General features: G+C 39.2%; 1 protein-coding gene across 2 annotated transcripts in view; it reads right to left on the bottom strand.

Annotated features, from left to right (window-relative positions):
- The window catches only part of ASH1L (ASH1 like histone lysine methyltransferase), a 177879-nt gene that overhangs the window by 66243 nt on the left and 85175 nt on the right, over positions 1-26461 (bottom strand). For both annotated transcript variants that reach the window (XM_055139889.1, XM_055139890.1), the window contains exons 5-6: positions 15494-16232; positions 9514-9693 (exon numbers count right to left, since the gene is read on the bottom strand). In XM_055139889.1, coding sequence (XP_054995864.1) covers positions 9514-9693; positions 15494-16232 — 919 coding nt within the window. The remainder of the gene's footprint in view (positions 1-9513; positions 9694-15493; positions 16233-26461) is intronic.

The following is a 26461-nucleotide window of genomic DNA, read 5'->3' as shown; positions in this document are numbered from 1 at the left end:
CAAAAGGAAAGAAGACAATCAAAATGCATCATTGCAAAATAATAAAACACAAATGGAGGCAATTCGTGAAAATAAGCTTAAGGTTTAATATATAGATATCAACAGTAACCCCAAAGGGAAAGGGGAAGTTTATATATTAATATCAAAAGAGACATTAAGTAAAAAAGATGGAATTAAATATTGACAGAAGGGTCCGTTTAACTAAAAAGTTCTGCCAATTACATATCTGCACCAAACTTAAGAGGACCCAAACACATGAAGAAAAAACTGGCAGAATCAAGGGAGAAATACAGTTGCACCCTAATAAATAGTCTGGAAGTGTTAGTATATGACTTTCAACAACCACACCAAAGATCAGTAAGAATGTCATGTTAAACGTGAAATTTTCTTGCCAGCACCAGTGAGGTAATCTTTTCTATTCCCCAAAGGAAGATGAGATAATAGCCACAAGACCCTTTTCAGTCCGTATAGGAAAGAAGTATGAAATAATTCCTACTTAGCATATCTTGCCCTTTCTCTGCCCATGACATCTCAGAAAACAGGGAGATTGCTCAATGGGCTGGAGCTGCTCTGCATGCTGGAGCCCCTGGTTTGATCTCCAGCATCACTGGAGCAACTCTGTAAGTACCACCAAATGCGGTCTAAAACTTCCTCCACAAAGCCAACAACAAAAGAATCTTAAATTCTGTTTTTTTTTTTTTTTGTTGTTGTTACTGTTGCTGTTTTTGGGCTTTACCCAGCAGTGCTTGGGGTTTACTCCAAGATCTGTGCTCAGGGTTTGGGACAATAGTGGTGCTGGGCATCAAACCTGGGAAAGCAGATTTCGAGGCAAGAAAGCACACCATCCGTTGTTGCTCTCTCTTCAGCTCCTGCTAGTAGGATGCTGCCCAATGTATACACTTATTAAGGACAGATCTTTAAAATTTTATGAAACAGGGACTGGAGAAACAGTATAGCAGTAGGGTGTTTGCCTTTTATATAGCTGACCAGTTTGATACCTGGCATCCCATATGGCCCCTGAGCACTGCTAGGAGTAATTCCTAAGTACTAGAGCCAGGAGTAATGTGTGAACATTGCTGGTCGTGCCCCACCTCCGCCAAATAAATAATTAATTAAATAAATAAATACATAAATTGACGGCCAGAGTGATAGTTCTGTGGGCAGGGCATTTAACTTAAGATAACATGGTTGATCTGGGTTTGATCTCCAGTACCACATATGGTTCTCAAAGCACTGCCAGGAACGATGCCTGAGTGTAAGTTCTGAGCACTGCAAGGTGTGGCCCAAAAACCAAAACAAAACATTAAAAATAAATAAAACAATTACATGCAGTAGAAATATAAATTACTCCCCATCTAACATAAGCAAATAAAACAGTTTAAGTGCACATGAAAAACTCTTTAGGCTAAACCATATAACTCGTCTGTTACGGTTTACAGACCACAAACTACATCTAGGTAAAATTAAAGGGACTGCTATCATACAAAATGTATGTATATTATTTTTGTTATTGTTTTTGGGACACACCTGGCAATGCTTAGGGGTTATGTCTAGCTCTGCACTCAGAAATCAATCAAGTCAGTGCTTGGATGACCATATGGGATGCTGGCGATTGAACCTGGGTCAATTGTTTGCAAGACAAACACCCTACAAGCTGTACTATGGCTGTGGCTCAGAATATGATTTTTAAAGTTAAAAAGAAATGTTTATGTAGTTATTTACTAATTTACTGTGACCAAAAGGGATGAGAAAAGGAGGTGTGTTGAACAAAAGTAATTATATAACAAAGGATCAAATTGAACTTTTGGTAGCAAACTGAACACAGTAATATAAACATAAATTTAATGAAGCTTTTATGTCATAATACAATGTTACCTCAAATGAATAAAGTATGAATGGAGGCACATGTGTACAAATGCCTCCCAAAATGATGCATAGATAGAAAAACCTAAATGATGTATTATTTATAACAGTAAAATGATAACCCATTTGTTCATTAAAATATAAAAATGATAGAACATAAACAATAAAGACATTACACTATAGAAAATAACTCAGACCAAATATAGGATTACAAGAATTATAAGATTCCACTTGAACAGACAAATTCCAAGATGGAAAAGTACATTAGACACTGGAGATAGTGGGTAGGGAAATGGGAAGCTATTGATTAAGAGTTTTAGAATTTCTGTTTGTGGTAATGGAAAAAACAGCATGTTGTGGCCCTAATACACAAAAATAAAAACAAGTTAAAATAAAGGAATAATGTAATATAGCAACACCATTAATTTGTTCACTTTTAAACAGGTTAACTGTAGACTTTCTGAACTATATCACAATAAAACAGCCTTCTAGCACCCATGTGGCAAGCGCCAACTTCTAAGACTCCCGACCCAGAGGTATAAGTTTGCAGTGACGTGGCTCGTAAGTGATCATGGACTGGGGGCGTTACAGGCACACTCTCCGCCCAGATAAGATCCGAAGCTGCTGAGTGCAAAACGAACCCTCTGCTCCTTAAAGACTATGATACAAGAGGTCTTCTAACACATTTTGGCACCCAGAACGGCTTCTTACAGAAATGCATCTAAACTGTGAACTGAGTTAAAATATCAGAAATCCAAAACTGCGCAGCCACGACAACGGCCATGCGAGCTCATAGTCTTCATTCTCAGCAATGGAAAACAAATTATTAAATGATGCCTTTTCAGCAGACTTGATTGTTGGGGGAAAATTCCAAATAATAATAGTGAGTTCTCTACTGAAATATTGAATGTATTCAAAGTATAGAGAGAATAAAGTGAAGATCATTAGCTTACTCATATGGGGGGGGGCGTCGGAGGGGGTTATATTGGTGTTCTTGGTGGTGGAACATGTGCACTGGTGAAGGGATGGGGGTTTAATCATTATATGACTGAGACTTAAACCTGAAAACTTTGTATCTTTTTCACATTGATTCAATTAAAAAAAAAAAACAGCCTTCATTAAGAAAACAAAAGGAGTGAAAAGAAACAAAGATAACACCAGAGAGTTATGGGCTAATTCCAAGAGAAATAATAGTAATTATTAATATTCCCAAAGGGAGAAAAAAAAATTGGCAGGAACTATTGGCCAAAGAAATTATAGCTGAAAACTTTACCAATCTGAAGATGGAGTCATATGCAGAGATCCAAGAAGTGTAAAGAATTCCACATAAAATAGAAGGATCTTAAGACACACTGTAATTTAAATGATAAGACAAAGACAGTTTGGGTCCTGAGAGTAGCAAGATCAAAGGAATAGCATAAAAATACCAAAGGAATAGCAAAGGAATACCAGTAAGACTCAGTGCAAATTTGTCAAATGAAATTCTTCAGGCTTTTACAAAAATTTCTTTCTCTTCTACATTGTTTACATGTAAGAATGGTTTTACATTGTTTACATGTAAGAAAATGGTTCTACCAATGTTGTCAAAATGGCAATACTCCCCAAAGCATTATACAGATTCAACGGGATCCCTATAAGGATACCCATGACATTCTTCAAAGAAATGGATCAAGCAATCCTAAAATTCATATGGAACAACAAACGTCCAAGGATAGCTAAAACAATTCTTGGGAAAAAGTCGATGGGAGGCATCACCCTCCCCAACCTCAAACTTTACTACAAAGCAGTAACAATTAAAACAGCATGGTACTGGAACAAAGGCAGAGCCGCAGACCAATGGAACAGGGTGGAATATCCCTACAACCCCAAATGTATGATCATCTAATCTTTGATAAGGGAGCAAGAGATGTGAAGTGGAGCAAGGAAAGCCTCTTTAACAAATGGTGCTGGCACAACTGGACAACCACATGCAAAACAATGGGCTCAGACCTCGACCTGACACCATGCACAAAAGTCAGATCAAAAGGGATTAAAGACCTCAACATTAGACCACAAACCATAAGGTACATTGAAGACAAGGTCGGCAAAACCCTCCACGATATTGAAGATAAAGGTATCTTCAAAGGTGACACGGAACTAAGCAATCTAGTAAAAACAGATCAACAAATGGGACTACATTAAACTAAAAAGCTTCTGCACCGCAAAAGATACAGTGACCAGAATACAAAGACTATCCACAGAATGGGAAAGGATATTTACACAATACCCATCAGATAAGGGGTTGATATCAATGGTATATAAAGCACTGGTTGAACTCTACAAGTAGAAAACATCCAACCCCATCAAAAAATGGGGCGAAGAAATGAACAGAAACTTTACCAAGGAAGAAATACGAATGGCCAAAAGGCACATGAAAAAGTGCTCTACATCACTAATCATCAGAGAGATGCAGATCAAAACAACCACGAGATACCACCTCACACCACAGAGGCTAGCACACATCCAAAAGAACAAAAGCAACCGCTGTTGGAGAGGATGTGGGGAGAAAGGGACCCTTCTGTACTGCTGGTGGGAATGCTGACTGGTTCAGCCCTTCTGGAAAACAATATGGACGATTCTCAAAAAATTAGATATTGAGCTCCCATTTGACCCAGCAATACCACTGCTGGGAATATATCCCAGAGAGGCAAAAAAGTATAATCCCGAAACGACATCTGCACATGTATGTTCATCGCAGCACTGTTTACAATAGCCAGAATCTGGAAAAAACCCGAATGCCCTAGAACGGATGACTGGTTGAGGAAACTTTGGTACATCTATACAATGGAATACTATGCAGCTGTTAGAAAAAAGGAGGTCATGAATTTTGTATTTAAGTGGATCGGCATGAAAAGTTTCATGCTGAGTGAAATGAGTCAGAAAGAGAGAGACAGACATAGAAACATTGCACTCATCTATGGTATATAGAATAACAGATTGGGAGACTAACACCCAAGAATTGTAGAAATAAGTACCAGGAGGTTGACTCCATGGCTTGGAGGCTGGCCTCACATTCTGGGGAAAGGGCAACTCAGAGAAGGGATCACCAACTATAATGTAGTCGAAGGCCATGTGGGGGAAGGGAGTTTCGGGCTGAATGAGGGCTAGAGACTGAGCACAGTGGCCACTCAACACCTTTATTGCAAACCACAACAGCTAATTAGAGAGAGAGAACAGAAGGGAATGCCCTGCCACAGTGGTAGGGTGGGGTGGGGGGAGATGGGATTGGGGAGGGTGGGAAGGATGCTGGGTTTACTGGTGGTGGAGAATGGGCACTGGTGAAGGGACGGGTTCCCGAACTTTGTATGAGGGAAGCATAAGCACAAAAGTGTATAAATCTGTAACTGTACCCTCACGGTGATTCACTAATTAAAAATAAATAAATTAAAAAAAAAAAGGTGCCTGTCGAGAGGGCAGGCTGGGGGTGTGCGGGCGAGCCCGGGAACACTGCTGGAATAGCAGCTGTCTAAAATTCAACTATGAATAACTTTGTAAAGAACAGTGCTACATTTAAGAAAATTATAAAGAATGTTTCCAAGAAAAAAAAAATCCAATATACTCTATTTTTATTTTTGGTGTTTGGCCATACCCCCCCCCCAAAAAAAAAAGAAAATGGTTCTAAGCACAAACAGGTTGGATAATATTAGTATCAACAAAAATAATCTATTCATCTAAGTTTTCACTCAAACTCAAGGGAGTGACATAAGTTTTATGGACACACACCAGCTAAAGAAGTTCATGGCCATTAAAGCAGCTTTTCAAAAAGCACAAAATGATCTCCTTTAAAAGACCAAGAGAAATCCAATCATGAACAGCTTTGTAAAGGTCTATCTCACAGTGATTAAGAAAAAAAAAAAGACTAAGAAACTCTGATTGAAATTAGTAATAAATTGAAAACACAACAGTGGAAAGGCTAGGAATACCAGTCTTGTTCAATGTACACAGATGTACTAGCTTTAAACTTAAGAGTTAAGAGTTACAGGGCAATCTCAAGCAAATGCACTTAGAGGAAACAACCAAGAAGTGGCAATTAGAACCTGACTAACGAATAATAAGCAAATATCTCAGTACAGAAGAAGAAAATAAAAGATGGCCAAAGAAACAAAGATGAAACTCGCACTAAATCCATACAGCGAAAGCTGCTATAAGATTTTTTTTTTTTTTTTTTGCTTTTTGGGTCACACCAGGCAATGCACAGGGGTTACTCCTAGCTTTGCACTCAGGAATTACCCCTAGCGGTGCTCAGGGGACCATATGGGATGCTGGGAATCAAACTCAGGTTGGCCAGGTGCAAGGCAAATGCCCTATCCACTATGCTACTGTTCCAGCCCAAAAGGGACTTCCATGGCAACAAAAGCATTAATCAGGAATAAGAAAAGGCCCAAATAAAAGACAACACATCCTAAGATACTAGAAAAAGAACAACAAAGGAAACCCATTATTATTATTAAGAAAAAAAGAGTATCACCTCACACCAGTAAGGATGATGTATCACAAAGATGGGAAACACCCAGTATTAGCAGGATAAAAAAGAAAAAAAAAAAAGAAATCTGTAGTGGTAATGCTCTCTGGGTCAGGTTCTATGGAAAACAGCATGAAGACTGTTCCTCATAGCATCAGAAGTGCTTAAGACAACAATTGGGTAGGAAATAGAAAGCAAAGGAATTAAAATTGGTACAGAAATAAAACTTCACTATTTGCAGATAGCAAGATATTGTACACATACATACACACAACAATAAAGAAAACCCCCCAAAAAAACCACCTACAGACACCACTCAAAAAGCTCCTAGAAACCATTAAAACCTACACAGAAAGATAGGTTACAAAATCAATGCAAAGAAATCCGTTTCACTCTTTCATGTAAATAATGATGTAGAATAGAAATTTTTTTGTAAAATCTATCCGTTTTTATAATTGTGTCCCCCCCAAAAAAAACCCACAAAAAACAAAAACGACCAACAACAAAAAACACCAACCCACAAATAGGGGCAGGAGAGATAGAACAGCAGGTAAGATGCTTGTCTTGCTCATGACTGACCTGAGTTCTATCCCCAGCACCCTATCTGGTCCCCTAAACCCGATCAGGAGTGATTTCTGAGTGCAGAATCACAAGTAAGCCCTGAGCATGCTGGGAGTGGCCCAAAAAGGAGGGAAGAAGGGAAGAAAGAAAAGAGGGAGGGATGAAGGAAGGAAATCAATTTAATAGACGAGAAAGATCTATTAAAGAAAATAAGAAACCACTTCTGAAGAATTATACACGTACACAGAAGTAATCCTTGTTCATGGATTGGAAGAATCAACATTTTGTTAAAATTTTCAGGGTGTCAGAGCAACAATACAGGGGTAGGGTGCTTGCTTGCATGTGGCCAATCTGGACTCAGTCCCTGGCACCCCATATGGTCCCGAGCACTGTGAGAAATAATTCCTGAGTGAAGAGCCAGGAGTAACCCCTGAGCCATCACCAGGAATGGAAAAAAAATTTCATCTTATCCAAATTTACGAATGCAATGCAATCCCCATCAAATTCCCATGGCATTCTGAAAACACATGGAATAACTTACTTCTAAAATTTGTATGGAACCATAAAACTACCAGAATAGCCAAAGTAGTCCTGAGAAAGAAGACTGGAAGACTTGCATTCCCTGGCTTTAAATGATACTACAAAACTATAGTAATTAAGACTGTGGAACTAGGTGGAATGTCAAATGTATGGACAGTTCCTGTACAACAAAGAGAGGAATTATATAAAGTAGAGCAAGGGACATCACTTTAAGAAATGCTGGAAAACTGGGTAGCCACAAGCCCCCCCCCCCAAAATCAGACTGCTATCTCATGCCCTAAAGAAAAGTTAATTCAAACTGGATTAAAGATTTTGACATCAAACCTTCACTTAGAAAGATATATCAGGACTTGCTTTGCAAAAATGGCAGACCCAGTTTGATTGGATCCCAGTACCAGATACGGTCTCCTAAGCAACACAAGCAGTGACCCCTGAACCCAGAGTCAAGAGTAAGTCCTGAGCACCTCCAGGTGTGGTTCCCAAGCCCCATCCAAAATAACCCCCAAAAATAAGACCTCTACTATAAAGTACTTAGAAAAAGGTAAGTAGAAATCTCCATAATAGAGGCTATTTATTTTTCTTTATGTATCTGTGTACTTTTGGACCAAACTTTGAGGAACTTGGCTTATACCTGGCTCTACATTCAGGTCTCAATCCTAATGGGCTTCAGGGACCAGAACTCATTAAATGGCATGCAAAGCAAGCACCTGACCTGCTGTACTTTAATAAACTAAAACTAGTTTATTAAGTTATCTTTTTTCAAAGAAATATAAAGTTCTTTTATGTGGTATTGGGCTGGACTGCAGAGATAGTAAAGGAATGGCTTGTTTGAATCCCCACACATAGTCCTCTCTTTTTTTTTAACTTGATATGATACTTTATTATTTTTTTTAAACAAATGAATTTTAATGTAAGTCAAAGAAAATTTAAGTGGCGGAGGAACAGATTCTAAATGCAACAAAAAGAACATCAACATAAAAAAAAAACCCTTACATATAACTGAAAAATGACTTTAGATGAAGGGTGAAATCTAGAACCTGTTTTCTACAACAGCAGTTAGATGAACATAATATTCTATTTTTTTTTAAATTAATTTATTTTTAAATTAGTGAGTCACAGTAAGGGTACAGTTACAGACTCATACATTTTCGTGCTTGTTTTTCCCTCATCCAATGTTTGAGAGCCCATACCTTCACCAGTGTCCATTCTCCACCACCAATGAACCCAGTATCCCTCCCACCCCACCCCGCCACTGTGGCAGGGAATTGCAATTTGTTCTCTCTCTTTCCTTTTGGGTGTCACACATAGTCATCTTGAGTACTATCAGGGATCAATTCTGAGCATAGAGCCAAGAACATCCTGGAGCAGTGATAGGTGTGGTCCCAAACAAAAAATAAAAAGTAAAATTTTACTCATCTGGAAAAGTATTTGGAATATAGAAAGCATTTTGCTCAATGAGGAATAAATGTGGAAAAACATCAAGATCATTTAGAGATGCCTATAAAGCCATCTTCCTCATTAGTAATTAATGGAGATTATTCCACTAGAATCCAAACTACAGAAATATAATCTAGACTGGTAAAGAAAAGATTATTAGACCAGAACAACATAGTGAAGTATTACTAGTACAGTGAGCACTGGTGGTTATTATCAGATTAATATTTGGATGTATAATATGTATATTTTTTTCTTTTAGTTTGTTTCTTTTTTGAACCTCACCTAGCAGTGTTCAGGGGTCACTCCAGAGATCACTTGTGGCAGTGCTTGGGGGACGTATAGGATGCTGGGGATCGAACTCAGGTCGGCTAAGTGCAAGGCAAGTGCCCTATCTTGTCTGGTCCCTCGTGTTTATTATATTTATATATTTTTGATAATCTGTATTTTAGATGCAAAATTTTTCAGATATAAATTTATAAAATATAAAATTATAGGACAACAGTTTATAAATACTAGTACTTACTCTGTAATTTTGTAAAATAAAATTATTTCAGATATAAATTTTTAAATATAAAATTAAAAGACAACAGTTTATAAATACTAGTACTTACTCTGTAATTTTGTAAACATCAGAATATAGCCCTGCTTTCTGATACTTCTTTTTTGGAGGCCGTGGGGTCTTCTTCTCCCTTGGGATGATAGAAAGGATAGGCTGCAGGGTATTTTCAAGATCAGGAGGTTTTGCTGGGGCTTCTGGAGGACTGGGAATCTCAACTGTTGCTTCAGAAAAGCTACAAAGAGAATTTAAATATAATTTTACAAAGAAATGATAGCCTTTCTATGATAGGTAACTGATTAATGACAGATATCAGAAACGTGTTTGAGAAACATCACAGGTATGACAACTTTCTCACTGAGCCATGCTGAAGTAAAACACCAGACTTGTTCCACACCATAAAATAAGAAATAATGTATAGTAAATGCCATAAACTTGGAGAAAGTTTATGAAATTTAGATTATTGGACATGAGAAAATGTCACTGTCATCCTGTTGCTCATTGATTTGTTTGAGCGGGTACCAGTAACATCTCTCATTGTGAGACTTATTGTTAGTATTTTTGGCATATAGAATACGCCACGAGTAGCTTGCCAGGCTCTGCCGTGTGGGCAAGATACTCTCAGTAGCTTGCAGGGCTCTCCGAGAGAGGCTGAGGATTCGAACACAGGTTGGGCGTGTGAAAGGCAAATGCCCTACTGCTGTGCTATCGCTCCAGCCCCTGAGAAAAAGAGAAAACAAAAAAGAAAAAAAGTCTTACTTTTTTTTACTTTTGCAAAAACTGTTTTGAACAGTGTAGACTCAAAGTAGGTATTAGCTAACTTGAGGATGTGTTTGTGTGGCTTTTTTTTTTTTGCTTTTCCAGTCACACCCAGTGATGCACAGGGGTTACTCTTGACTCTGCACTCAGAAATTACCCCTGGCGGTGCTTAGGGGACAATATGGGATGCTGGGAATTGAACCCGGGTCAGCTGCATGCAAGGCAAATGCCCTACTCACTGTACTATTGCTCCAGCCCCCAACTTAATGATGTCTGAAGAGAAATCAAGAGAATGAAGAGACTGAGGCAGCTGAAATTGTGGGGCAGGGAAGCGAGGAGAAAATTATTAAAAAATAACTTTGGAGGGGCTAGAGTGAGAGTACAGTGGTAGGAACTTGCCTTGCACACAGTCAAACTGGGTTTTAATCCTGGTGTCCCATATGGTTCCAAGCCCTTCCAGGAGTGATCCCTAAGCACAGAGCCAGGAGGAAACTGTAAACATTCATAGACATGACTCTCAAACAAACAAAAGCTGAAAAGCAGGCAAAAGGGTTTAAGGCACTTGCCTTGCTTGCTGCAAACCTTGGTTTGCAAACTCAAGAGCTGCACATGGTTCTCTGACCATCAATGCATGATGCATGAGCACAGAGCCAGTAATAGTCCAAGTACCCCTGGGTGTGGCCCAAATAAATCCCTCCCACCCAAAAAAGCTTGAAAGCAATCTTTCTTTTCTTTTCTCTCTTTTTTTTTTGCTTTTTGGGTCACACCCAGCAATATACAGGGTTTATTCCTGGCTTTGCACTCAGGAATTACTCCTGGCAGTGCTGGGGACCATATGGGATGCTGGGAACTGAACTCGGGTCTGCCGCGTGCAAGGCAAATGCTCTACCCACTGTGCTATCACCCCAGCCCCTTGAAAGCAATCTAACTTTATGACTACGAGAATAAAACTCAACACCAGAAAAGATTAGATAAGGAAAACAAAATAAAATATCTAAGAAACAGGAATCCTTCTTTGAAGCCAACATTAACCAAAGAACAAAAGCAGAAAGAGAGCAAGAGATTTCTAAAATAGAAAATTACATGCAATATACTGATGAACATTGATGTAAAGATCCTCAATTAAATCTCAGTGAGCCAAAAGCAACAGTCTAAAGGATCATGCACCATATGCACCATGATCAAGGGGATTCGACGTACTCTTGGATGATTCAAAACATGAAAGCAATTAATGTAATATACTGTATTAACAGAAGGAAAATAAAAATAATATGATTATATCAACAGATATGATTAAACACCCTGATACGATCTGGGATAATATTAAATACCCATTTATAATAAAATCCAATAGCCATATATAACAAAACTATAGTCAACATCATAATCAATGGCAAAAACTAAAAGCATTCTCTCTGAGATCAAGCACAAGTTAAGGTTGTCTACTTTGTCCACTACTGTTCAACTTGGTTTTGGAAAACTTTGAAACAGCAATAGGGCAAAAAAATTAAATCAATGGGGTCGGCTAGAAAGTACTTTGATCCCTCCAGCCCATATGGTTCTGGAGCATTGTCAGGAGTGATCTCTAAATATAGAGCAAGGAGTAAGCCTGAAGCACCCACAGGCATGGCCCAATTCCTCACAAAGAAATCAAAGGCATTCATGGGGCTGGAGCGATAGCACAGCAGGTAGGGCGTTTGCCTTGCACATGGCCGACCCAGGTTCGATTCCCAGCATCCCATATGGTCCCCTGAGCACAGCCAGGGGTAATTCCTGAGTGCAGAGCCAGGAGTAACCCCTGTGCATCATCAGGTGTGACCCAAAAAGAAAAAAAAAAAAAAGAAGAAATCAAAAGCATTCAAACTGGGAAAGAAGTTAAAACTATGACTATTTTCAGATAATAACAGACATAAAAGACCATAAGAACATCATAAAACATTTTTAAGAAACAATAAACCATGTAACTAAGTAGTAACCAGCAACAAAATCAATACAGAGAAATCTGTTAATTTCTCCATGTAAACAATGCACTAGAAGAAATAAAAAAGACTACCAGACTTTAACTGCTCTCCCAAAATATCAGAATCATAGGAATGAAAAAAAAAAAGACAGATTAACACAGGGCCAGAGGTAATATAGTAAGGGGCTGCTTTCAACGCGTTTGACCAGGGTTACATATCCAGAACCTCATATGGTCTCTCGACCTCTGCCAAGAGTGATCCCAAAGAGCCAAGAATAAACCCTGAGTATTGATGGGTGGGGCCCAGAAACAAACAAAAACAAAGAAAACAACCGCAAAACCCCAAAACATAGAAAACCATAAGACACTATTTAAAGTTATAGAAGAGACCAGGAGAGGTTCATGAATTGAAGAATTAAAAATGGTCAAAATGACCATCCTACCAAAGCATTACGCAGATTCAAAGCATTACCAATTAAACTCCAATAACATTCTTCAACAGCTTAGAAAAATACTACTAAAATTTCTGTGAATATGCGTGCGCGCATGCACGTGCACACAGGCATCCCGCACTACACCTCCCCCCTACCTCCTTCCCCTCCCCCAGCTCCAGAAAAGCCAAAGCAGGTCTGATGAAAACAGATGGAAGGTATTGCATTTCCTGACTACAGCACATGATATACAGAAAATTATCGAGCCACATTAAGAAAAACAAAAGGAAAAGAAAAAAAAAGCGGATCTCAACTTACATCCTACATTAAAAGTGGATTAAAAGCTTATAGATCAGAATCCATAATATAAAAGGAGAAAAACAGGCAAAAGCCCCTAGAATATGGACCTCAGAGTTACCTTCAATGAATTGATTAACTGATTACATGGCAAAAACAAAACAAAACAAAAAAACCCAAAAGGGACAGCATTAATTTCTAAAACTATGTTGCATGGAAAAGAAATCCAGGCTAAAAATAAAAGACACAATGATGACTGAGAGAAAATATTTGTACACCATATATCAGACAAAGGATTAATACATACAGCAATAAAAAAGCGCCAGAGAGATAGCAAGCTGGTAAGGTGCTTGCTTGGTTTGATCCCTGAGCAACATTGCCTGTGGCCCCAAGACAAAAAATAAAACGATTACAAACTCAATTTGCTAAAAAAACTCAAAAGCCAAAATCAAGCCCGTTCCCCCCGACGCACAAAGATACCCCCAAACCAAACCCAATCCACTGAGGGAGGAGAAAGACACTTTCCCCAAAAAGACATTCATATAGTTACTGAACATATGAAAGTGTTGACAATCATTATAAGAGAAATGCAAGTCAAAATGACAATAAGAGATCATCTCACACCGCAATAATGGCATATATCGGGGCTGGAGCGATAGCACAGTGGGTAGGGCATTTGCCTTGCACGCGGTTGACCCGGGTTCGATCCCCAGCATCCCATATGGTCCCCTGAGCACCGCCAGGAGTAATTCCTGAGTGCAAAGCCAGGAGTAACCCCGATGTATTGCCAGGTGTGACCCAAAAAGAAAAAAAAAAAAGAATGGCATATATCAAAAAAGAGACAGGAAACCACCAGTGCTAGCAGAGATGTGATTAAAAAAAAAAAACAACCACCAATGACTGTTGGTGAAAATGCAGTAAAGAGTAAAAAGACTTCTCAAAAAAAGTTGAATATAACTTCCATATGACCCAAGGACTCCAATTCTTTACATTACCCTGCAAATATAAAGACAATCACTTGAAAAGATGTTTGATCAACTGGGGCAGGAGCAATAGTACAGTGGGTAGGGTGTTTGCTTTGCACCTGGCTGACCTGGTTCAATCCCTGGCTTTTCATATGGTCCCTTGAGCACTGCCAGGAGTAATTCATAGGTGCAGAGCCAGGAGTAATCCCTAAGCATCACTGGGTATGACCCCAAAACCCAAAAAAGAAAAAAAATATATATATATCTAAACAATTATGCTTAAAGCATATGAAAAGCCAAATGTCCAACAACATATATATAAAGGAGTTATGGTATATATACACAATAGCATTCTATGCAGCTATTAGATGAAATCATGTATTGTGCTGCACTGTGGATGAAACTGGAGGGAGGGCATCAAGGAAGAGAAGGAAGACAAATGTCAGATGTTACTACTCATCTGTGATGGACAGAGAAACAAAACAAGGAAAAAGACAGTGTTGAATGACAAACCCAAGGCCTTTGGTACAAAACTTCTAAAGCAATTCTATGAAGCAGTGAGAGGTTGAGGGGGGAAGAGGCAGATTAGAAGTGATAAAAGGATAATGGAGGGTTGGTCTTGGCCACTTTGGTAGTCATGAAAAGGTGCTAAACTTTGTACATAAAAATTGTAAGCATTATAGCAACCACTGCACCTAAACTACAACAAATAAATAATAACCTAAAATTAAAAAATATATATGTAAGAATATATATATGTAAGAATTTAATTTATGAGGGGCAGGGGAGATGTCTCAAAGGACTAGAGTGCATGCTCTATACGTGGAAGGTCCTAATTTTATCTCTAGCACAAGACCCCCTCCCCCACTACCAAAAATGACCTTGGAGCACTGACAGGTATAGCCCCAAACCAAAAGTTCACAAAAAATAATTTAGTTTATGATAATGTTTTAAATAAGCAAGTAAAGAATAAATTAATCAACAGAGTAAGAAAGACAACCACTTAAAAGATTTTTAAAACTTAAATTACTTTTCTCTCTCAAAAACTATTTCACTAGAATCCAGAGGAAAGATAAACTGCAGAAATGACAACATTAAAACAGTATGCTTTCAGATCTGAAATCTGAAAATACATCATCTCTTAGAGCTTTGATCTCATTGGCAAACTGAATGGCTTGAACTAGACTTTAGATCCTTTTTCTTTGTTTCTTAATTATTTCAGCTTTACAAGGCATAAACAAGAGTTTTTTTTTCTTGCTTTTTGGGTCACACCTGGCAATGCACAGGGGTTACTCCTGGCTCTGCACTCAGGAATCACCCCTGGCGGTGCTCAGGGGACCATATGGGATGTTGGGAATCAAACCCTGGTTGGCCGCGAGCAAGGCAAACGCCCTACCCGTTGTGCTATTGCTCCAGCCCCAACAAGAGTATTTTTAAATAAAACAGGGAACAGGGAAATGGCTAAGAGGACAGGAATACAGTTTGCCCCTTGACCACTTCCTTCCAAAAAAACCGCAAAAAACCCCAATAATGAAATTTTAATTATTGCTATTCAAAAAGATAAAGAGGCCAGAATGTTGGGAGAGATATGAAAAATATTTTAAAATAATAAGGCATTATTACCTTGTAGTGTTTTCTTGCTCTTCTTCTGGGAATGGCTTTTGCTTCTTCTTGGTCTGTTCTTCCAATAGCCAGTTTTTCCTTTTCAAACCCTTCTTATGTTCTGGATTCAGGTTAACACTCTGAACAACAGCCTCAATGACATCTGTAACCGTATCAGGATGGAGATGCAGTGCTGCTACTTCTTCCCCTTCATTCAATTCTGGACTGACAAACTGGGCAGCTTGGAATGCTTGCATGGATACTACAGCCTGGAGAGGACATTTCCGTGGCCGACCAGGCCTGCGTTTCACAAAGTTATTCCCTGTCCTGGACTGTCTTTGAAGTTTTTTGGCTTTTAAAATTTTATTGACATGATCCAGATTTTTCTTGGTTGCTAAGATTTTGTCATAATTGCACATTTTCCGAGCCTGGCGCTGCATAGCTTCCACAACACTTCTCTTGATATGATGGGGGGAACAGCTGCTTGGCAACTTTTCAGAAAGGAGCGAGAGGCTATTACTGCAAGAGTCACTGGGGACTGCAGGCACAAGAAGGCTGTCAGATTTTCCCAGAGTTCGCTCCTTGCTGTGGCTATGGCCTGGACTGGAGGAAGGTGCTACAGAGGCAGATGCAATCACAGCATCAATATTTTTGTCCATGTGTTCTTCGTCTTCATGCTGTACCATACGCTGCAGCAGACTATCCACAGAGTCATCCCCGGAAGCAACCAATCTTGGACTTCGAGAGGGCACTCCATTCACTAAAAAAAGAAATGTAAAATATCTAGGTAAAACCAGAACATGACTAGTTACTTAAAACATTTTTTTTTAAACAGAATGACAAATATTACTGTTCAGATTTTAAAAGCATCATTAAACACCATAATATCATATGCACTTGCCTTTCACATTTATCATACATGAATTGAAAATTGCCTGTGCTTCTCTAATACATAAACTGAAAAATAGTTAACAATTCCTATACTATAAGAAAAGCAGAAAAGACCTTTTTCAAAATAAAGGTCAAGTTAGAGAACTGACAATGTTGGATAAAGATTTAAATTCAAATAAATATATAATCTAGGATAGTGCTTTTTCTCATGTTTTAACTGGAAAAGAATGAAAGTGGAACTTGAGAAAAGCTTGAAAATCTGATCAGAAAACATCTGTTCAAATGAGTATAAAAATATGTAAAATAAGTAAAACTCATTTAGAAAGAATGGACAGTAAGACTAGAAAACAAATAACTATAGGGGCCAGAGCAATAGTTCAGTGTATAAGGCACCTGGCTTGCACTTGGCTGACCTGTGTTTGATTCCTGAGTATCACGGGATGTAGAACACACTCCACGTACCCCCAAAAAGAAAATAAATGATCTTAATTAAGTCCTGTTATTTTAACAGGCCAAAAATATGGTGATCTTTGTTTCTTCTACACTGACAACTTAAATAATCATAAATTTGAGAAACAATAACTTCATCTGATAAGCTAGTTTGCTTTATAGTATTATAAAAATCAGATCAAAAAAAGTCACTTTCCAAGATGCTTACTTTTCTATTAATGATCACAGAACATACTTTTCTAAATTTAAACAACAGATTTACTTATTTTTTTTTTTCTTTTTGGGTCCCACCCAGTGATGCTCAGGGGTTACTCCTGGCTTTGCACTCAGGAATTACTCCTGGCAGTGCTTGGGGTACCATATGGGATGCCGGGGATCAAACCCGGGTCGGCCGCATGCAAGGCAAATGCCCTACCTGCTGTGCTATCGCTCCGGCCCCAGATTTACTTATTTATATATATATATATTTTTGCTTTTTGGGTCACACCTGGCAATAGCACAGGGGTTACTCCTGGCTCTGCACTCAGGAATTACCCCTGGCCATGCTCAGAGGACCATATGGTATGCTGGGATTTGAACCCGGGTCGGCCGCATGCAAGGCAAACGCCCTACCCACTGTGCTATCTCTCCACCCCCAGATTTACTTATTTATACAGTAACAATGCAATCATCTAAGTTTCAGTTTATTAAAAATAAACCCTTTAATTTATAAAAAATTTATATGTGGATACACACGTATATGTACACAAATAACTACACTAAATTCATCACCAATCATCCTCCTGTCACCTTCCCTTCTGGCAATCATTAAATGGTCTTACAGCGTATATGAAAACCATATGAATGAAATCATATAGTGTTTCTCCTCTTGGATTTATTTCACTAAGCATGAAGCCTCTAGGTTCATTCAGGCTGCAAATGGCAAGATTTCATCTATTTTTCAATAACTGAGTTCTATTCTATTGTCTCTGACTCTGCCAGGATCTCTTACCCTTATGACAGTATACCAGGGATCCAACTCAGTGGCAGAGCAGGTCTTACATGTGAAAAGTTCTGTGTTCGAATCCCCCAGTGCCAGAAAGAAATGAACAATTCTAATACAGTCTTTCACAAACCCTTTATAGTCTGAAGACAATGTGCAATTTCTCTCAATTACTGAAAACTTTCTTTTTTAAAAAATTTTTAAAATTTATTTTATTATTTTTTTTAATTTATTTTATTGAATCACCAAGTGGAAAGTTACAAAGTTCTCAGACTTATATCTCAGTTATACAATGCTCAAACACCCATCCCTTCACCAGTGCCCATATTCCACCACCCATAAAAACAAAAACAAAACAAAACAACAACAACAAAAAACAGCATACATCCCACCCTCACCCCCCAGACCCCCCCCCACCTTGTACGTGACTGATAATTTCACTTCCTTTTCTCTTTACCTTGATTACATTCCATATTTCAACACAAAACTCACTATTGTTGTTGGAGTGTCAAAACAGACTCACTATTTTTGTTGGAATTTATCCCCCAAGAATACAGCTCTATTAACAAGGAAATATTTGATAATGATGAGAATGAAGAGATAAAATGTCACGCGGCCGCGGTACATTTCAATACAATTTCTGTATTATAGTAATTAAGTCCGCGGAGATTTAAGTTGGAAAATGAATCATTTCCCTTCCTGGAACAGCATGTAGCAAAAGCTTAGTTCACAGTCTCCATACATGGTTGCAAGCACTTGCTGGAACCCCAAATTCTAAAGCTGTCTCTGGTTCCTGCTCGTTCCACATCCACCGGCTGTGCAGAGGCATGGGCACCTGGGACGAAACTCGGCCGGAGCCCAATTACTGAAAACTTTCTGTAGATAAATAACCACCGTTTTATTTCAGTCAAGTATTTTGTTTTGGGGCCACAGCTTAGAGGTGGTTGGGGGACCATGTAGGCCAGAAACTGAACCAGGAACTCCTGAATACAAAGCATATGTTCCTGCCATCTGAGTTATGTCTATAACCTTCAACTATACTTTACATCACTATTTAAGATCCACTCCCCACCCCTGTACCCAAACAGTAAATGGACACTGGGTGGGGCGTGCAAAATGCTGTTTCCTGTACTGCCAATAAAGACAAAATCCACTAAGAAAAAATTTTGCCTCCATTTGTTCTTGAATAATATACATTATCTTTCAATTTCTCATGAATCCAACTGTAAGACCTGAAGTCCCAGTACTTTACCTTTTATACTAAACTTTCCCATGAGGCATATGCTTATTCTCAAACGCTTCAATTAACATTACAATATAGTTATCTCCAATTTCATCTGAAATCAAACAAATGAAAAACAATCCTCCACCCCATTTAAACTACTATAGTTTCTTTTTTCTTTTGCGTCACACCCAGCAATGCAAAGTACTCCTGGCGGTGCTCATGGGACCATATGGGATGCTGGGATTTGAACCCAGGTTGGCCATGTGCAAGGCAATTGCCCTACCCGCTGTGCTATTGCTCCAGCCCCTAACTGCTATAGTTTCACAAAGCTCTCTAGTCCAGTCCTTTTCCTTGTACTTTGGTGATTCATTCAATTAACATCTACATTCTGATCTGATCTGAATCTCCTGAATCTCTCTTTTCTGAATAGAATTTTCTTCTAATTCTTTACTTCTGCATGCCTTATAGAATTCTGAAACTTAAATGAACAACTAACTATATTATGCTGTTCTTCACTTTTTTGGGGGAGGGGAGCATATATCTGGCAGTGATTAGAGCTTACTCCTTGTTCGGCGCTCAGAGGTCATGGCTGGTACGGCTAAGGCGATCATATGTGTTGCTGGCACTGAACCTCGGTAGGAAGCAAGCAAAGAAAGTGCCCCACTCGCTGTATGATGGCTCTGACCCATTCTACTTCAAATTTGGTCCTTCTCCAGGTTATCTTAGTGAATGAAACAAGAAAATCTATAGTATATATTCTGAAAACCAGTTATGCAGAAGAAATTTTGTTTGATTCATACAAACCACCAGTTATTTACGCCCTACTCTGCAAAATCCATGGATAAAATTTTTTCTGGTTAGTGTGATCTCTTCAGAGTGTCTACCTTTTTTCTAACCTCTCACAGCATTGAGTCAATAATCTAACAGTAACTGCTTAAAACATGTACAAAAGGCCTGGAGAGACAGCTCAAGAAGATTCTTATCTACCATACTGCAAGGTTCCCTTAGCACGATCTGAAGCAACCCCTAAGCACAGCCCAGAGTGTAGGTCATAAGCACTATAGGGTGTGGTTAAAAACAAAACAAAACAAAAACTAAATATGTACACAAGTATTTGGATGTTTTTCTATTAAGTGATAGTCTCTAATTATCCTGTCCTTAAGCATGTTGTGTTCTATAAAAAAAGAACCTAATGGAAAAAATAATGTGATTTCCACGGTTGTTAGGCTAGAAAAAAGCAGCACAGTTTCAATCTGGCCTTGGGACAAGTACCAGTAGAAACCAGCACATCATACGGAGTTCCAGGTAAGGCACTTGTATGCTGTCTAACAGAGCTTGCAGAAGTCAGACGTGACAATGAGCATCTCCTTTCAGAATAGAATCTAATAAATATACAAGGATCTTCAGATCAAGTTTTAATATCTGTAGTATTCTTGAGTAAATGAGATTTTTAACTTTTCTTCACTAAAAGGGTAAAGATATACCTTAAGACTGGTCAGCTTTCTCAGATCTTCATTTACTAGTAATTTAATCTAACTAGTAAATGAAGTATATGTCATTAAAATAACTTTTGATACTTCATGTCAGTTTATCAACAGGTCTTTAATAAAGCACACTTGGCTTTGTTTTAATGAGCCTAACATTTATTTGCAGTTTAAAATTCTTTGTTCCAGGGGCCAGAGAGAGAACACAAGCAGGTTAGTAGCTTCCCTGCATGTGGTGACAAAGTTTCAACCCTTGGCACCACATATAGTCCCCCGAGCACTTCCAGGAGTGATCCCTAAGCATCCTTGGATAATTATGGTCCCAAAAACACACAAAATAAACAACATTATGTATTTTTTGGTTTGGGGGATCACACGATGGGCTTGCTCAGGAATCACTCTTGGCAGTGCCTGGGGAACATAAAAAATATCTTCTTGATTGAGGTCATGTTTTTTTTTTTTTTTTTTTTGGTTTTTGGGTCACACCCGGCGATGCACAGGGGTTACTCCTGGCTCTTCACTCAGGAATTACTCCTGGCGGTGCTCAGGTGACCATATGGGATGCTGGGATTAGAACCGGGGTCAGCCGAGTGCAAGGCAAACGCCCTACCCGCTGTGCTATCGCTCCAGCCCCGATTGAGGTCATGCTTTTAAACTCTTTAATACCTGTGAGATAAAACTTTACCCAATTAAAATTCTAAGGAAAAAAAATTTAGAGAAAAAAATTTAGAAAAAGTGAAAGCAAATGAGAAGTCTTAGGATAGCCCTAAAGGCATTCTATAATAACTACTTTACGCTTATGGAAAGAAAAATGCCTATTTGGAATATCAAGACTTTGTGGGAAGCACTATCACATCAAAAGAAAGTTTAAGCTTTTATTTATTTATTTTGCTTTTTGGGTCACACCCAGAGATACCCAGGGGTTACTCCTAGCTTTGCACTCAGGAATTACCCCTGGCGGTGCTGAGGGGATCATATGGGATGCTGGAAATCGAACCTGGGTCGACCACCTGCAAGGCGAAGCACCTGCTGTGCTATAGCTCCAACCCAAGTTTAAGCTTTTATTTCATTTTTTTTTTTTTTTTGCTTTTTGGGTCACACCCAGCGATGTTCAGGGGTCACTCCTGGTTCTGCACTCAGGAATTACTCCTGGCCATGCTCAGGGGACCATATGGGATGCTGGGAATCGAACCCGGGTCACATGCAAGGCAAACGCCCTACCCGCTGTGCTATCGCTCCAGCCCCAAATTTAACCTTTAAACATAAAAAGCTTCTGGGTATTCTAAAACTATATGAAACACCCAAAAGTCGACTATGTTCTGGTCAATTCTGGTTAATGTACTATATGCTAGAATACTTATCAATCTCACCAATAAATTGCACTATATTGTCACTGTCATCCAGTTGCTCATCGATTTGCTCGAGAGGGTAATAGTAACGTCTCCATTGTGAGACTTGTTACTGTTTTTGGCATAATGAATATGCCACAGGTAGCTTGCCAGGCTCTGTCGTGCGGGTGAGATACTCTCAGTTGCTTGCCGGGCTCTCCAAGAGGGGTGGAGGAATTGAACCTGGGTCGGCTGCGTGCAAGGCAAACGCCCTACCCGCTGCGTTATTGCTCCAGCCCTGCACTATATGAAGATTTTAAATTATGATATTCTTCTTTAGTTAGTAGTGACAGCTCTAAGTTTGTCTGCTCTTAAAGTTATTTCATGATCATTAGTTTTATTCAAAATAGCACAAATATGGTTCTTAGTTCCTCTCTGCTCAAAAGCATATGTGAAGTTTGATACCAAACGTGAAGTTTGATACCAAAATCTCACTGCTGAAAGTTTTTGAGTGTAACATCAGGATGTCTTCTATCAAGTACCATTTCCCCATCCTTACCAAATCCAAACTTTGAACACCTGCCTGTCTCCTGCTTGTACTTCCTTTACTCTGCACCCAAGCTATATCACCTATTGTCTGACCAGAAAGGCTTGCTCTAAAATGGATCCATGTTTGGAGTAGAGAGCATCCTCTGTAACCATCCTGTGACTTTTCAAACCAAGAACCCATCGATGAGATTATTTTGCACATTGCCTTGATAAAACCCCCACTGAGTATGAGGATTACAGTTGTGGTCACAGGGTTGTGACATCTGGCAGTATTTTTAGTTGGAGAAAATAGCTTCCTCCATATTAAGTTCTCCTGGGCAGATCTACACAACTTGATGTAATGATGCTCCCCACTGTTAGTACAAAGCCCAGCACTTCACTGACTAGTAAATGACTAGATTTCTCTACCTCAGGTGGAAATAGTCACTGCTAAACTCTTTAGACAATGTAAAGTCTTTAAACTGGACTTAGCCATGGCTCTGAGCTCAGGAATCACTCCTGGCGGGCCTTGGGGGAACCATATGAAATGCTAGGGATTGAACCCAGGTGGGGATCTGCAGGATTGCTTATGACAATACAATACCTGGGGACCATGTAATCCACAGATTAAATGAGCTGAAACATTTTCAAGGCACATGACATAACCCCAGTACCAAAACAATTGGTCCATTTAGCATTAGATTTAAAAAAAAAAATTGTTGGGGCTGGAGTGATAGCACAGCGAGTAGGGTGTTTGCCTTGCACACGGCAAACCTGGGTTCAATTCCCAGCATCCCATATGGTCCCCCGAGCACTGCCAGGAGTGATTTCTGAGTGCAGAGCCAGGAATAACCCCTGAGCATTGTTGGGTGTGACCCCCCCCCCAAACAACAACAACAAAAAACTACTTAAAAAAAATTTGTTGTTGTTTTTGGGCCATACTCAGAAGTGTTCAGGGCTTACATCTAGTTCTGCACTCAGTGATCATTCCTGTTGGGCTCAAGGGAAGATATGGGGTGTCAGGGATCAAAGCCAAGTCAGCAGCATCTAAGGCAAGTGTCTAAGGCAAGTGTCCTAACAACTATACTATAGATCTGGCTGTCATTTTTTGTTTGAGATTCTGTGGTTTATAATACTGCTAAAAATGGTTTCTTATGCATAGAATTCCAATGCCACACACATCACCAGTGTACCTACCTCCCTCTCCCAAGGACCCCAACACTGCTCCCTGAATCCCCTGCCCCGTTAGTATTTTAATGTTTCAGACACCAGGGAATTTATCTTTTAAAAATTTGAAATTTTTTTTTATTTTTTGCTTTTTTTGGGTCACACCTGGCAATGGACAGGGGTTACTCCTGGCTCTGCACTGAGGAATCACTCCTGGCGGTGCTCAAGGGACCATATGGGATTCTGGGAATCGAACCCCGGGTCAGCCGCGTGCAAGGCAAATGCCCTACCTGCTATGCTATCGCTCCATCCCCGAATTTCTTTATTTTTTAATTAAAAAAATTTTTTTTCATAGAGCAGTTCACAATATTTGATTACATTTAATATTTGAACACCAACCCCACCACTATTATACTTTCCCATCACCATATTTTGGTTGTTTCTATCCTGAACCCCAACCCCTGCCCCAGAGCAGAACTTAAATAATTTATTTTGTATTGTTTGTTGTGAATAAACCACTAAAAACGCTCCAAAAAACATTCCTTAGAGGAGAATATGAAGATTGTTGTATTTCACCCAGGGGCCACTAAGCCCTTCTATAAGAGATTACCAATATGTTGTTAAGGGTTGAGGCTTGTGTGCTTATATATATATATATATCTGTATATATGTATTTCCCCTAAGATTGGTTGCCTTCTACTTTAAACTCCATCAAATGTGGTGTGCTACTCTTGGAGTCCGAGTAGTGTGAGGTACGAGACGTGTGGTCGCAAATGTGAGGTACAGTGATAGGATTACTTGTGAGTGAGGCTTGGCCTAAGTATGTGGGGAGCGACTGTGGGCACGGTGGTGGCTGAGTTCTGGAGGTTTTTGGCTACCTGGGCTGGGTCCCTTGGGGCAGGGAGGCGTCTCACCTGCCCGCCTCCTGGGTGCCCCAACTGAAACAGTCATCAAGGAATTTCTTCACTTGCCCTGCATAACTAAATTACAATATGACTGAAAACAAAAGTTTCTGATTTATTCAAGTGCCACCTAAATTCTACAATGCTCCTTCCCTTTTCAAGACTCTAAATGGCTTTAACATTAACTTCATATCTACAAATAGACTTCTAAAAAGTTTTCAGGGAGCTGCAGAGATAGTTCAATGAGCTGGAGCACATTTACATGCTGGGGTGTGAGATCAATCCCTGGCACTATTAAGAGTCCCTGAGCAATTCCAAGAGTAATCCCAGAGCACTCAGCTAGGAGTTAGCTCCTGAACATAATTGGGTATGAACCTGAAACTAAAATAATTATTTCCCCATTTATCTCACTACCTCCCCAAACCTCCCTACCCCCTAACCTTTTTTTTCTCCTTTGGGCCACATCCAGTGGTGCTCAGGTTTACTTCTGGCTGTGTTCAGGGATAAACCCTGGTGTGGCTCAGGGGACCCAATGGGGTGTCGAGGACTGAACCCATTGCTATGTGCAAGGCAGGTGCTCTACCTGCTCTTCCATCTCTCTGGTCCCATGACCTCTTTATGATACCTGACATTTAGATGATTATATGACACTGAATTTTAATTTTTCTACTAAGAAAACCTATTTTAATTAAATTTTTTCTTGGGGGGGGAGCAATGTTGGAAAGTGAACACAGGGCTTCACACATGCAAGGCAGGTGCCCTACCTATAGCGCCATATTTCCAGCCTCTGGGGAAAAAAAGTCTGTTTTCTTAGATATCTAATTGATTTTATCAAAGAATACGTGGTAGTATTCAATGTAGTAAGCAGAAAAAGAATTACACAAAATATAGTATTTTTACAGACCAAAACTGGGTAGCACAAAAAAAAAAAAAAGAATGAAAAATTATTGAAGGTAAGCTACTCTCCCTTGTGGACCGAATGGGGCTATCTTACAGAGATGACCTCACTGATCAGGTACTTTTCAGAAAACTCCAGATTGACCGGTTTAAGACATACCTTTGGGGTCCAGGAGTGATTCTGTGCGCAAAGCTAGGAATCACCCCTGACTACCCTTAGTCTGTCCCAAAAAAACAGAGAGAGAGAGAGAGAGAGACAGACAGACAGACAGACAGACAGACACAGAGACAAAGACAGACAGATAGACTTAATGCCTGTACTATCACTTCAGTCCTATTTTCCCCCTATTTTATATTCCCTTTTGATTGTACTCTCAACTTGTGAAAGTTTTATCAAAATTTAAAACATTATCACCACTCACTGTTTTCACTGATCCATTCTTGTGTATTATACATAGGTCCTTAGTGATCATGACTTCAAGTTCACAGACTGTGTATCTGAGTATGTATACATACGCACTCTGAGATTAAATCTTGTAGAGGTCTTTAATACATGCAAAATATATGCTCTCACTGAGCTACATTCCTGATCAAGACCACATTCATAGACATCTTTCTCTTACTTCTCTAATGATAATACTTCTGAAGAATCTTAATCTCCAGTCACAGTGCCTATTTGTAATGTCTCCCTGGGCAATTTCACTGACTGTTAGATTCAAGTTTTTATATATATATATATATACACATACACATACTATAAATTCAGTATCTCAACTAGCCAAATAGCAAATTCAACATTTTTGCTTCAAGAGTAAAAAGACAGGGCCAAGAGACAGTGCCTAGGTATCAGACCCAGGGATTGCATGGACTGCAAGCCATTGCTCTGTCTTTTGTCATATACAATTCCCCACAATATAAAATATTCATCAGATTATTATAAATGTGTGGTTTTCATGCCCAATTCAATCAGCTTAATCAATGGCTAAACAAATAGCAGTACTCCTACATTATTAAAAAAATTATTAAAAATGTACAGCAATTTTATACTTGCCTTTGTGGCAGATTATTTGCTACCCTTCCCCCAAGAGGACTGTACTTCCTACTACCTTCTCATAACCACAGTGATACAGACAGT

The sequence above is a fragment of the Sorex araneus genome, chromosome 5, assembly GCF_027595985.1.
Source record: "Sorex araneus isolate mSorAra2 chromosome 5, mSorAra2.pri, whole genome shotgun sequence".
NCBI lineage: Eukaryota > Metazoa > Chordata > Mammalia > Eulipotyphla > Soricidae > Sorex > Sorex araneus.
This window is presented reverse-complemented; position numbering and strand designations above follow the sequence as displayed.